At 38.8% G+C, this 14,784-nt stretch overlaps 1 protein-coding gene across 5 annotated transcripts in view; it reads left to right on the top strand.

The window, feature by feature from the left end:
- The window catches only part of plppr5b (phospholipid phosphatase related 5b), a 92,359-nt gene extending 77,651 nt beyond the window's left edge, over positions 1-14,708 (top strand). Inside the window, exons 7-8 of one of the 5 annotated variants that reach the window (XM_049480489.1) lie at positions 3,657-3,791; positions 10,120-14,708. In XM_049480489.1, the coding sequence (XP_049336446.1) occupies positions 3,657-3,791; positions 10,120-10,149 (165 nt within the window). In that variant the 3' untranslated portion in view covers positions 10,150-14,708. Of the gene's footprint in view, positions 1-3,656; positions 3,792-4,074; positions 4,811-10,119 lie in introns of those variants that run through there. The other 4 variants (XM_049480490.1, XM_049480491.1, XM_049480488.1 and 1 more) reach the window with 4 other exon arrangements.
- The last annotated feature ends 76 nt before the right edge of the window (positions 14,709-14,784 follow it).

The following is a 14,784-nucleotide window of genomic DNA, read 5'->3' as shown; positions in this document are numbered from 1 at the left end:
TGCCCAACTCACTCTTTAGGAGGGTGAAGACTAGCACATGCCTCCTCCAACATATGTGAAGTCAGCCACCGCCTCTTTTTGAACTGCTGCTGATATAGCATTGCCGAGTAGCATCACAGCGCATTCGGAGGAAAGTGCAGCGACTCGCTTCTGATACATCAGCTCACAGACGCATTGTGCTGAGCGACATCACCCTTTGGAGTGATGTGGGGAGAGCGCCATCTACCCACCCAGAAAGAGCAAGGTCAATTTTGCTCTCTCAGGGCTCCGGGAGCCGATGGCAAGATACATAAATAGGATTCAAACCAGCGATCTCCTGATCGTAGTGGCAGTTCTTAGCCTGCTGGACCACTCGGAGCTCCATGCAGCTTTATATTGCCATGAACAATGTCTGAACTCTGGAGCAGTGTTCACATGTTTTATGCTTTTCTATCTGGCAGTCTGATTGATGAGTGTGATTTTGGCTGGCTGCAAAATGCCTGACTGTGTGGTACCAACTGTAAGGTTTGGTAGTGGAGGGATTATGCTTTTGAGATGTTTTTTTAGAGGCTATCATAGGTCTCTTTTTCTACCCCTTTTCCACCAACAAAGTGCTGGTGCTGGTTCCTGCAAACTTTTTAAGAACCGGACCATGTTTCCACTACTTTAAGGAATCATTCACTACGTGTGTGAAAGTGGGTGTGTTCCACAAACTAGAAACAGAAATCAGGGGATGATTTGAGCCGCTCTTTTTTTTTCGTGACGCTTAAACTGCCCGCCCTTTGGTTGTTCATGTCACAGGTTCATCACAGATTGTGGGGCCAGAACGCATCGACTTTTCTGGCCAATAACCTGTGATTTTGCGATGGGAAATCACAGAACTGTTCATGAACTTGGCTCCAGCCCTGGCACCATGCCGTTGGAAAAACACCCTTAGTAAAGGGAGCATACCAAAATGATTGGACAATTATACACGTCTAGGATTGAGGAAGGTCCTTTTCTGTTCCAGACTGAGGCCTGTTGTACAAAAAAAGGTCAATAAAATGCTAATTTATCCAAATACTGTAGCTAGAATTGCTGCACTGAAGACTTCAGTTCCACCACAACAGCTTTGCATTTATCTTGATGAAGAGTTCGGTTCCGTTCCGGCTTCAGATGATGAGAATCTATTACGGTAATCATTGGAGTATTTTAGTGCAATGATGTATGTTCTGCTTTGTTTTGTGTGGGTATAGAAGCTGCATGGAAGATAAATGGAAATAGCTTGGCACCCCATCAGCCGTAATGTGACCTACTTTCCTTGTGCTTTGTAAAAATGCATTTTTATGGCATTAATTATCAACACCTCATGCACACAAGTCAGATAATGCATTGCTCGCAATAAGCATGGCATTAGGCATCTTTAATAGCTCAGGGTGGAGGGAAGTGCAGGATGAAGGGAGTGTGTTATGTTGGGAGAGATATGTGAGGGTGCTACAGTGAACTAATGCAGAGGAACAAGGGCCTCACATATTCATGAATTCTAGCTCGCACTGCAGGGCAGCAGTCTGTTAGCTAATGAATGGTAGAATATTAAAACATTTCATGTCGTACGCTCATGTTCGCTTCTTCGGTTTTGCATCATATAGCGCAGAGCCATGTGCTCCTCCCTTAAGCTGTTATTGTCTATTCAAGAGATGCATACATTCCCTCCAAGGAGACACTAGCTTAAAACAGAGTAGTGTAGGGGCATTGAGGTTTTAGGTTCACAGTTAGAATTTGGCGTAAACTGTTGGCATAAAAATATAGTTTTAATAAACTGTGGGAGATATGGTCATAGGTAAATCAGTATTTCTTATTTTATAACTTTTACACAGAGTATTTTTAACAGGAGACATTTTTACTGGAATTAAATATTAAACAGATTATTTTATACTGTTTTATTTAGGAAAAAGTTCTGTTAAAAATGACTAAATTAAAATGCTGTTCCTGCCGATGACACAGTTAGCTTACAATTGGTCTCTATTTGAGAATTATTAAACAGTTTGATCTTTTCTTCATGTGGGTACAGTTGGTCAGACATGCCAAAAAAAGCGCAAAACAAAATTTAGTTAGCAACATTAGGGTAGGATACGCACATACTGCCCAAGGACATTGGGCAGTTTGAGGTCCAATATTAGATTGAGATTCCAATATTAGAGAAGAGAGAGACAGTAAAGGGAGGTGTCTTCAGGCACATCTCCGTTCATCACAAGCGGAGCTCTTCTAACTCTTACTCACTCTGTGTTCATGTCTTTCTGTGTGTCCACTCTCTGTTCACATTTCTCTCTCTCTCTCTGGTCATATTTTTTTCTTTCTAGCTCACTCTCTGCTCACATCTCTCTCTGTACTGTTTTTTTTAGAAGTTTAATTTACTGGTCAGTGAATATTTGCTTGTACCACTATCCTAAAATGTGTTTTTCTTATTTACTATGATATCCATTTCACAGCAGAAACTATTTACATTCTGCAGTTGTTTTATGTACACTGATTCATTTATATATTGTTTTATTTTGTTGGGCTAAGCATACACTGTAGCCTTCATTACCCTTCATAACCCTTTATGGCAGGATGTTGCCCTCAGGCAGCAAACCATATTTTGGTTATTACACCATTTCATACCATACTTTATTTATTTTGTGTTTATTTATTTATTTTATTTTACAAAGCATATGACCATCTATGACCAATAAAATAAGGTGTACAAGAACCTTATTTTAGTGCATTTCTGATGTAACTCCCCCACTTTACCTCAATAACAGGCTGATAATCAGCTGATCATTTAGAAGCTGAGCAAGTTTAATGGGAGCTGGGAAAACACTTTAGAGTGCAGTTTAGTGGCCTTCTATGGTTCTTAACCAGGGTTAAGAAGTACTGGTCTATTCAGTAGGTGACTTAAAAATGTCTTCAAATACAAATGTGGGCCAAACAGAACATTTTCAACTTTTGTGACAATGCTCATGAATATAGTAAGCAATTAATTTAGTCCTTGCCATCAGGCTTATTGTGTAAAAGGACTGTGACCATGTATACTGAGAGAAGAGCTAAATTCAGAAAAACAAACCGAAAATTATCAATACACTATCAATACATGCCACACATTTCCAGTGTAATATATTGTGCCAGGGTGTGCAAGCTGGATAAGCCTAGGATGGATAAGTTAGGCTTATGTAAAGCATTGTGTGCACCGAGACAGAATTCAATGAGCTTGGCTCCTCTCTCTATGAGGCCACTGGAATGAGAGGATTTGACAAGGCAGCTTGAAAAATGACCCTCATTTCTGTCTTATTTTTAGAGTGATATAGCCTGAGATTCTCGCCACCACCCCACCTCCTCCGTGCACTGTATACGGGGTTGCATTAGCCTCTTTTTATATCTGTTTTCTCTTTTGTGGTGTCTGAAGCACACCAGTAGGCCAAACTGGGTTTTTGTTTGTTTGTTTTATACTGTTGCCGTCGTTCCCCATCGAGATGGAGACGGTTTATTTCAGCCTTCAGTCATTCCTGTTTTCAAGGGTGTATATTTGCTTTTCTTCTCCAGCTTTTGAAGACCCTGCTCTTTAAAAAAAAAATTGCATGATGCCACGATTTGCTGCCATTGCTTTGCCTATTGTGTTCACAGGCTGCATAAGTGCTGTTTTCTGCTGTGTGTACTTTCAGGTCGTTTGCGTGGTCCATAATTTCAAAGGCAAGCTGCTGTTGAGTGAAGACCCCCAGCAGGAGAGCATGAGCAGTGCGCCCATGATGAGCATGCCCAGGGTAGAGAGCCCCCTGGAGAAATACATCGCCTCCCAGGTAGAGCATAAAGGCCTATTTAGATCACTGTCAGCGGCATTACTACCATACTGTGTGTGTGTGTGTGTACTGTATTGTGTTCAGCATGACAGGTCTGATTCAGCTGATGCACTGTATTGTATGGTTGTTTGTTGATGCCTCATGAAAGCTATGTATGAATGGGTCAAGCGTCCGCATGACTGACACGACTGTCTCTGATTGTCTCTAAACGTGTGTCTACGTGTGTGTGTGTGTATATATATATATATATATGTGTGTCTTTGCGCATACGGCCGTCCTTCAGATGGCCGAACTGAGAGAGGAACAGGAAAACACGGCCCCCCGCTCTCTGAAAGCTCGCCTCCTGGGGTTCTTTGACTGGATCACAGGGAAAAGCAGCAGCTTCCGCCACCTGCAGAACACAAGGCAATAAACGTATGAACACCTGTGTGAAGAGCTGCACCTGCCAAGCCTCTGGAGTACACAGCCAGGCCATTAAATTCCTGTTAAAACCCAATCGCATTCATTTGCTCCAAACAAACCAATTACCTCTCATAATCAGCCTGTATCCAGAGTGTTTGGCTCTGCGAGCTGAGTGATCCTGTCCTTTGAAGCTTGTTTTCTACTGTCCTCCCTTCATTTGAAGCAATCAGGCTGCCTTTAATTGCCTTGAACTTGCTTTATACTGTTGCTATTCTTGTATGTTGGTGGGGCTACAGTCTACGTTTGATTGGCCTAATTTTTTGCAGATCATTGTGCACGCCAAAAACCTGTAGAGCTAATGAGGGCTGATTGGCTGTGTCCCACTTGCTGGATTCAGAATTGTTTGTTGCGTATCTTAAGTTGTTGAATCTCTCGAAACACCTCAAATGATTAGGTGATTCTTCAATTAAAGAAAAGTGTGCATTCCCAGGTTACAAATGAATGTGTTACACCTTTTAAAAATGATTCACCAAAAATAGATTTAAACGTAGGGCTGTCAACATTACTAAGTTTACATGTTATTTTTTACCGCAGTTAATTATGCCACCAAGTTTAAAAATAAAAATAAGTTTCCTCTATTCAATTTCAGTAGCCCATGTTGCATGTAATAGTATTTTTATAAATATACATAATTGCATTTTTTACATTCATTTTTTTTATTTACATTTAAATATACACTATAAAAGTTTGCGCCTTAAGAAAAACAAGTGTGACCAAGTGTCATCGCAGTTAATCACAGAATATTGTTGTGATTAATCGCATTTAAATTTTTAAGCGATTGACACCACAAGTTCAAACATTTAAGACTTGTTAATGTCATAAACATGGAAACAAAACTATCAGCCATGCTAAGTAATTAAGTAATTGAATTGTGTTTTTTCTCTTGACTATGGCATAGGTACAAAGTATTTGTAGCATATCACTGTCACTGTCCAATGAAAAACAAGTATCTCCAAAACATCTACTTTACACGCGAGAAATAAAACCTTCTTAACTTTTAATGGAAGTTAATGTAAACCTAGTTTATTTTAGGTCATTTATTAAGAAATTTTGAATGAGAGTAAGGGACAGTTTTTGTGTGTTCAAATTCTGTAGTAAACTAAGAAAATACTCAAAATGGAGATACTTGTTTTTCATTGCACAGCGACAATATACTAACTGTTGAAAAGCCTATTTGAAGATGGAGTAGTGTAATATTACTACTAGCCACCTGTGAAATTAAGGATTGATTCGCACAGGATAAGAAATCTCAGCCTAAATTACTAACAAGTCCGCACTGCCATCTCCTCAAAAACAACCACGAGCTGCACCCTGTGACCACTGATAAAGAGGATGAGTATGAATAAAAAACAGTAATCAATCTTATAACCCACTTCATCTAATAATGAGATTTAATAGTATCAATTAGCACATGATTAATAATTTAAGTAATTTTTACAGAAGATAAAAGGCCCTGGAATCTTTGATTATGCAGGAACGTGTAACCCATAAATAATACATACATGCTGCATTTGGACAGGAATAAAATCCCTGATTTAAAAACATAATAATCACATCCCCCCCACTTTTCCATGTACACATGTAAAACTAATCCTGTACAGATAGTTCTGAACAGTGTTTAAAACAAATCCATGCCCTAGGATCTTAGGATTTTTTTAAATTTGTCATTAAGGCGACATGTCATTACATTTAGAAAATTAAGTTTATACATGTTACTTCTTTAAAACTAATGTTGGTACCACTTTAAAATAAGACTACCTATATAAAGGGTTTATAAATGGTTTACAATTAGTTTATTAAGGGTTACTAATTAGGTTGTAAATGCCTTAAAAATCATTAATAATCAGTTATAACACATACGTAGAAAGGGCAACAATATAGATGACTGTGGGTTCATTATTTGGCAACAACAGGTCATTGTTGCCCTTTCTACGTATGTGTTATAACTGATTATTAAGGATTTTTAAGGCATTTACAACCTAATTAGTAACCATTAATAAACTAATTTTAAGCCATTTATAAACCCTTTATAAAGGTAGCCTTATTTTAAAGTGGTACCCTAATGTTTACTCTTGTTCAGTCATTGTCTTCCAATGTTAAAATGGTAAAAAGAGCCTTCAATTAAAGAATGACCCCTATATATCAGTGTCATTGAACAGATAAGTATGAAAATGAAGCTTAATTCTATTTCACTGCACCTCTGCTGGAAATCTGCACCCTCGTGATTCACCCCAGCAGGCCCAAGGAGACCGTGATAAAATAGATGTGAAAATACTCTTCTTCCTCAGGCCACTTATTCTGTATTTAGCTCTTCAGTTACAGCTGCCCTCCATAGCAGAGCCGAGTACTGATTTAGACCAGACATTCAGCTATTAATTAAGCCACATGCTGCACTCCTGCTGCTGAGCTCCCAGTCAGAGGGTAATTACAGCATAAGTATGACTCTTTTAAATAATTAATAATAGTTACGGGATGAACAAACATGCAAGCAAACAAATCAGCGATTTAATCCCTGATTGCTGTGTTGTTGCTTTGTTTAATACGCGGGATTAAATGCTTTACTTGTCTGCTTGTTGCTCCTGGTAAATGAAGAAAGGGGAAGGCTGCAACTGGTTTGGTAAAAATGCATGGAGTGTATTATTGAGAATGAGAGTGATATTTCCACTAATAAAAATGCTAATGGCCTGTTTCTTTGTTCTCTCAGACCTGCTGAATTGTGGGAGCAGGAGATGCTTATCAGTGATATTTGTCTTTGGTGACAAAGCACACGTAGATGAATAGCATGTGTGAGAGGAGGTTGGAGGACAGTTGCATGCTGTGTTCCGCTCGGCTGCCTACGAAAAAGCGTCCCCTACATCAGGCCACTGTCACAACATATAATTAATTTGAAAGCTCTGCTAGTGGGTAAGAGTGAGGAGAAAGGACACACAGAAATGCTTCCTCTCTTCAAATTACTGGAATGTTTTGTCTCTGAAAGCAAATATCACTGAAATAAGGGTGAACCCCTCTCTGACTCTGTTGTTTTGGAGTCATGTTACGTTCCAGTGATGTGACCTGTGATGATTATCTTAATAATCTCTGTTTTTTTCTGATGTATTAAACTCTAACATGTATTAAACTCTAACCTTCTCTCAGTTTACAGCTCAAAGAAACACGTTTTCATGTTTTAAAATATACTTTAATTGCTGGTGTTTATGTCTTTGATTATTGCTGTTCATGTAAGTGCAGAAGCCAAGCTAACAACGTTCTTGAAAGCTTCAAACTCTTAAACAAAAAAGGTGCCACAAAAAGAAAGGTTCTTTAAGTGATGCCATAGAATAACCACTTTGGGTTTTCTGTGATGGAGATGTGTCAACTGAGTGTGATTTACCTATAAATGATTAAATAACGTTCTCTTTGTGTACACACACACACATCAGTGTTACAAAAATGCAATTAAATGGAATTAACACAAATAACCTTTTGTAACACACTTACTTTTAAAAGTGTTCACTCTAAAAATAAAAAAAAAACAGAAAGGTGCCAAAATTGTCCTTGAAACAATCTTTACAAAGGATGATTCTTGAGGAGATTTTCACACCTGCACTTTTTAGTCCACTTAATTCTAACCCTGGTTCATTTTTTATCCTTGGTGCCATTCATTTGGACAGGTGTGAATACAGTATTGCTCTGAGCCCCTCGAGGGGAGGTGGTGTCAGTCCAGTCCCAAACTAACTCTAGTGAGGTTCATTTGTGATGAGATTGTGATCTGACCTTGAACCGACCCAACTGTCAGATATACTCTGGAAGTTTTAGATAAATGGCTCTTTTAGCCGGTTTAACCTGGTATATTGCCAGATAACTACTACAGCTATGAATGGACTGAATGGCATCTCTGCTGTGGCTCCATGTTAAACTGCACAGAAATTTGAACTAGGAACTTCTTTCTGTATTAAATTTTGGTTCCCACCCCAGACAGATCTGACCAATGAACAGAGAGAACATAAACATGGTTTGTTTTTATAAGTTTTGCTTACATTTTCAGAATAATTATGTTTTTATCACTGTATAAAAGTTGAATTTAAGCAGTTATTGAAAGACACGTTTTTGCATCTGTAGGCCTCTCACAATCATTATATTATTACTGTGTTCTACAGTATATTAACATGACCTCAATTATTATTACGCATTGTATCCACTTTCCAGAAAGAGCGTGATTGAGCGTGAATGTGATTGAGCTGGTATGTTGACTTTTATTTTCTTTATGTTAAAAATTTTAAATATTTAAAATATATTGTCAAACGTATCCGCTCACCTGCCTTGTGTTTTTTGACGTAAGCTGAGCTTAGGTCTGTTTGGAGGTCTGTAATGATCGTAATGAATTTGTTTACTGTTGGCTTACTTCATTTTGTTCTAAAAATTCAGTCAGAACTAGTTACATGGAATGTAAAACATTAATTTAAGCACTGAAATGGTTAAATGGTTGAAACAGATCTGTAGAAGAAAATAATACCCTTCTAAAATGAGCTAGTTGTATCTACAGAACTAACAGAACAAACAGAACAGAACAAACACAGATTCACAGATTACACTGTCCTGTAATGATGCTCTCAGGATGTTCAGTAGATGTCACTTAGGAACTTCACCATGGGTTTCTCCGCATTAAAATGACAGAAATATCATATATCAAAATTAATTTATAAAATGGGTTATTGTGACAGGCATATAAAGAGCTTTACATATTTACTTTACTGAATCATCCAATAACAGACCAGTAAGGGTTCCAAATGGTTATTATACGTCCAAAGAACACTTTTGGCACCTTTATTAAAGCAGCACTAGGTAGGATTTTCTTGATTTTTGATCTTTTTAAAGAAGTAAAATTACAGCTTGAAACTCACTGCAGCGCTCCATTGAGGTATAATAGGAGGAATAGCGGTGCTCTCGTGTCTGTGCTGGCGCTCCTCTGAGCTCAAACCAGACTCTGTAAGTTTTCCGAGGCGACCGCGACCAACGCTCGCGAGAACTGCGACCTGCTTTCCGACCTTTAGTTCTAACAGTATTACAAGGACTATTGGTTCATTCTTTACAAACTAACATACAGACACTCTGACAGAAGCTGGAAAGAGACCGAATATGTCTGTGAAAGCCAGAAAACGAGAAAGAGAAACTAATCCGCCTGAAACATTTATTACACTCTGCAACTGTAGGGGGAGCCCACGAGCACAAAATCTCAATCCTACCTAGTGGAGCTTTAACATCTAAGTAACACCCAAATATTGTTTAGAGTGAAGACTCTTTTATGACTGTGTGCAAATGACTGCATCTGACAAGGACTCCTTTGCTTTCAGATTTGGCCTGCAGACAGGGGTTATATGGCAGTTGAACAAGATTATTAAGGTAGCACAAAGCCAATAGCGGCGGCGCTGCATGGTTGCATCCCCTGCTTTAGAAGCGTGCTCTTCCCTGACACCTGCATCAGTCTCGTCCGGGTGGCGGGTTTGGCTGCTTTGAAGGCACAAAGCTGGAATGGCTGCCCAAAATAAACCCCCCTCTCCTTCCTTTCATCACCAAACCGGCTTCAGAAAAGCTGCCCGAAGTCATTCGATGCAAATGCAAGATCCCAGCCAAGAAATGCGAGGAGTTTCTGGCCTAATGCATTACCATCTCCCGACAGTTTACTAAAGTGACATGTTGTAGCCTGTATCTGCATGAAGGGTAAACATGCTCGTTTTTGGTTTGAGAAAAAAAGGACATGTGATTAGTAGTGTACCCTTGTGGAAGATCCAAATGATGTAAACTCTTACATTATATTGTAAAGTGTTTCCCACATTCATGCTTTATCTCTCCCATCTCTCTCTCTCTCTTTTTTTTTAATTTCCCACAGAATCACATCGCCTTCGATGAAGTCACATGACGTTGAGTCGGCGGTGTGGCAGACACATTGGACATCCACGCTCTTTACCGTGCAGTCATCATAGTCAAGGTGCAATGCTAACCGCATCCAGTCCACATATCCTCCTCTATGATGTTGTTTTGGATCACTCTCTCTCTCCCTTCGTGTACGTGTGTGTAAACATGTCGGCCCTGTCCACCAATACCGGTGTGCTGCTGCTGGCACGCCCCGCTCCGCCCTCACACTTTCTGTTCTGTTGTTTCTGACCCCTCCAAACTGGAGCTCAACTGAAGATTCACTGTGTGCTTCTGGAGAGACTGGAGAGTGTCTGTGTACGAAACCTTCAATGGTGACAGTCAATGGAGTCGACCACTTCTCGCATTCAGAGTGAACTGAACTTGTTGCTGTAGATAAGTGTATTTATTTATTTCTTCCTTTATTTTCCACCCCTGTATCATATGTATGATAATACTTTTGTGGCATCATTTTGTAATGCATTTATTTTAAAAAGAAAAAAAAAACAAAAACGCCACCAACTGGAGTTGCCCACCCAATAAATGCAAATCATCAGACACTTCTGACACTCTGTTTTTAGAAGTGCACTTCAGTAAACAATGTTGAGCAATCCCACGTCCCAAGACAGTAATTACAGGAATCTACCATCACAAAATATTTAGTTGAGTATAAATATAGTTTTGTATAAATATATATCTATATGTATCTGTAATACTAGTTATATTGATTATATTGATTGATATTCTATTCTATTATATGAACCACTGCTCAAAAAGGGATGGTGGTAACACAGTAAATTACCACATAGTGAAGCTTTAAGGCACCCAACATGAGCATAGCATTTACCTACACTCTTCAAACAAATAAAGGTGCTTCAAATGGTTCTGTGAGTGAAGCATGGGGAAGACCCACATTTGGTCCCATATAGAACCCTTTTTTGCTGTTATAAGGATTTTGTGTTGTTTTAAAGTTTCATCAAACCTCCCCGAAAGGACATGATGAGGAGATATTTTCATGGGTTTTTATCTCGCGATAAATAACCTGATTTTCTAGGTAATAATCGGGAAAACCTAAGGATTTTACCCACCAGTATCAGTCTATATTATCTCTCTAAGCTTATTGTCCATTGTTTTGTTGTCATTTTTATATTATAGCCTCTTTCCCAAGCCTATACTGCAGTCGAGGTAGGGCAGGTCTTTGTTATAACTTTTGGTGACACGTATACAACAGCTTAACACGGCTTTGTTTTGACCTCACAAGAAAGGTCCTGCCTTTTGCAGCTGTAGCATGAATCCTATGTGCTTTTTAATTTCTTCACATAAGTGAAATACCCATAAACGTTTTTATAAAATTCATATAAAAGTCATAACAACTTTTTACCATTATAGCCCAGTTATAATGGTACTGTATATATGTGCACAGAGAATCTGTCACTTGTGTTCTAGAGATCGCTTTTCAAATGTAGGCTGCTTTTCTCAGCTGTATATGAAGGGTCCTTCAATTTGGAACAGCATTTTTTGATGTAGCATCAGAGAAAGGCAGCCCACCTCGACTGCAGCCTAGGCTTTGGCTTTCACTGCGTTCACACCGGCAGACAAAGAGTCTCTTACTACTGTGGGTGTGTTTGTGGCTGCTTGCCGTGTCGCATGTGGGCGTGTATTGGCGTGGCCAGTTAGCAGTTAGAGGCTAATCTAGCAAGCTGCCTGTTGGACCATCTTCTACTTTATTTCATATATATATTAACTGCCCATGTATTTGTGCAAATTTGCATCATATAAGACACGAAAGGAAAAATCAGCAGTTATAATCCTCTCTGTCATGTTCAGAACCACATTGCTAAGGATATGAACCAATAACAATGGGAATCAAAAGTTCACAAGGCAGAAGGAGGGGATTTTAGACCCCCCCCCCTGAATGTTATTGGTCTAAAGGAATTGTTTGGCCAATCGGTGTAGAATGTTGCTTCCCAGCATCATAATTCATTTGCATTTGTAAAAAAATCTCTGTCACTTTGTCCCCTGCCACCGTGTAACGGCACAAAACGCTCCTTTTCATACAAAATGAATGGCCGCTTGTTGCTCTGTCGAATGCCAGTGTGAATGCAGGGTAAGTCACATGACTGTAGCGGTTTGCAAATTTCAGACGAACTCTTAGAGCCCTGTTTTAGTGATGTATAGGTAAGCTATCAACCGTGCACTGTGCAGTTTAGTTTAGGGTGTGTCAGTGTGTGTTCTGTTTCACAGGGACACCAAGAATTTTACCTAGAGCGTCTCTTAATTAATTATTGGTGTGTTTTGGGCGTAAGGTGCAATAAAACAGACATAAATCAGACACAGGCGCAAGGCTTGAACAAAATTAGACTGTTTACGGGTTGTAAGATAGCAATGAGCATCACACAGGGTGTAAGACAGGGCCCATAGTCCTGCGAGTGTACAACTCTAAACTCTAAACCTCAACTAGTTAACTGATTTGATGCCTTGCAGTGATGAAGGTCACCGACTCACAAAAGCAACAATACATCCTGATTGTTGCTATTGTATTAACAACAATTGCTAGATATGAGCCATTACCATTATCCATTACCATGCCTGAATAGCATTTTTCATATTTCAGGCACATCCAATGTTTTTGCATCTAATAAATTATCCTGATATCATTCATTTTGGGAAATTAAAGTCATTGAATTTTTCCCCTTTATAGAAAAACACATGCATGTTTTTCCCCTCATGTCTTTTTCGGAGGGCTCCCTATATCACAGACATTAAAAGTAGTTTCTCTGTAGTTCTGCTTAAAGAACCATTTGAAGCAGCAGCAGCTTAATTTTGAGAGTGTGCTGTGCGTCCTCCTCCCTCTCAGTCTGTGAAGAATGGATCCGCCGTACAGACAATCACAAGCGCTCTCTCAGCGAAGCATTCTGGGCAATTTTCCTCAATAGAAGTCTAACTAATGTTCAATTTGGAGCAATGATTAAATCAGTCATAGCAGTGATACGTCACTTGAACCAGTCATTTGGGCGAAGACCACTTTGCTGGAAGCTGATTCCAATTCTCTCAGGCCCCCAGACTTTAGCAGGTTATTTTTAGACTGTCTTTTTCTTTTGTTTGTTCTCATTTTCTATAATCTTTAAACTAATGTTGAGATCTAACCTAATGGTCATCATTTAATGGGTTATGTTTCATTCAGGTTCATCTGTAAAGCCAGGAGAGATCAGGTCAGGATGTCGAAAAAAGCCCCCATTCATCTGTATCATAAATTAACCAAACTAAGATACCTCAGACTCAGAGAATAACTTAGGAGAACCTAATCTTAAGAACCGAGTTTTGAGAGTGGAAGAGTAGCACGTTCCTTTGCAATAGTGTATTAAAGCTGTACGTCAGATCCAACATAGTGCCCTGTGGAAGATTAGCAGTCAGTTTGAGGTGCTGTATATATATTATATACACCTTCACTACTTAAAAAAATAACTATTTGCTATTTAGAGCTGCAGTTTCCTGCTGATGTGACCAATTCATAGTTGAGCAATAACATTTGAAGCTTTCTCCTTCATGAGTATCAGTGAGGAAGAACCCATCGACATGGACCCATTTGGCTGTGTCCCATGATATACGGTATATTTTTATAATTCTTGCTGATGCACTTCACACAGAGATCATATAGGTTAATCAACACTAGAAATCAATTCACTAGAAAGCACTTTAATAAAAAGATAACACAATGTTGAAAAACATCAACTGCAGAGAGAAATATGAGAGCATTCATTATATAAAAAACTGCTGCTTTAAGAAGAATAAAAAGAAGAAGAAGAAGTCTAGTAATAATCACTCTGTAAGTCATGAGTCAGGTAAATGTGGACTAAAGCTACTGCAGTGCTTGTAACAGTATTATAGCAGAAGTATAATGAGGCATGTACAGAGAGAGAACATGCACATATAGCGTAAATTGTCAGGGTTGATTTTTATTTTCTTTTTGTGTGAGTGTGTGAGTATGTGTGTGTTTGTGTGTGTGTGTGTGTGTGTGTGTGTGTGTGTGTGTGTGTGTGTGTGTGTGTGTGTATAAAATCAAAGAAAGTACATATGTATGTACCATGTGTACTTCATCCTTAAGCTACTTTAAATCAGAAAAAGAAAAGACAAGATAAAAAAAAAACTAAAGGAAATGAGAAAATGTTATGTTCAGACTGGATGGCTGGATTCCTTTCTCATTTTGAAATAATGAAATTTGTTTATAGTGTTTATATTTTGCATATTTATTTCATATTTATGTTCACAACTTCTATTTCCTATTTGTTTTATAGTTTGTACAGACTCGATGGTTGTAAAAGGTATATTCTTGCAACCGAACCGAACTTCTTTTTTTTTATTATTGCTGATTTCTATCTATGTTGTTCACCTGTAACATTACCACCCGTGTAGACGTTGGTTCCTGTATGGATGTTGTAGGTTGGTCCTGTTTGTTTGACATGATTCCAGCTCACTGCGTCCTCTGAAGACTTTCATCAGATTATGACCTTTTACACTGTAGAGGAAATGAAATTTAAAGGCTTTGAATAAAAAATCATATTCTGACCTTGCTGGCTTTTTACGTTTGTCAGAGCGGCTTCATCTTTATGACCTGATCTGAGTACAGAGCTCATTCCTGAGC

The sequence above is a fragment of the Astyanax mexicanus genome, chromosome 6, assembly GCF_023375975.1.
Source record: "Astyanax mexicanus isolate ESR-SI-001 chromosome 6, AstMex3_surface, whole genome shotgun sequence".
NCBI classification, from domain to species: Eukaryota; Metazoa; Chordata; class Actinopteri; order Characiformes; family Acestrorhamphidae; genus Astyanax; species Astyanax mexicanus.
The sequence above is the reverse complement of the archived record's forward strand: the minus strand, read 5'-3'. Positions and strand labels throughout refer to the sequence as shown.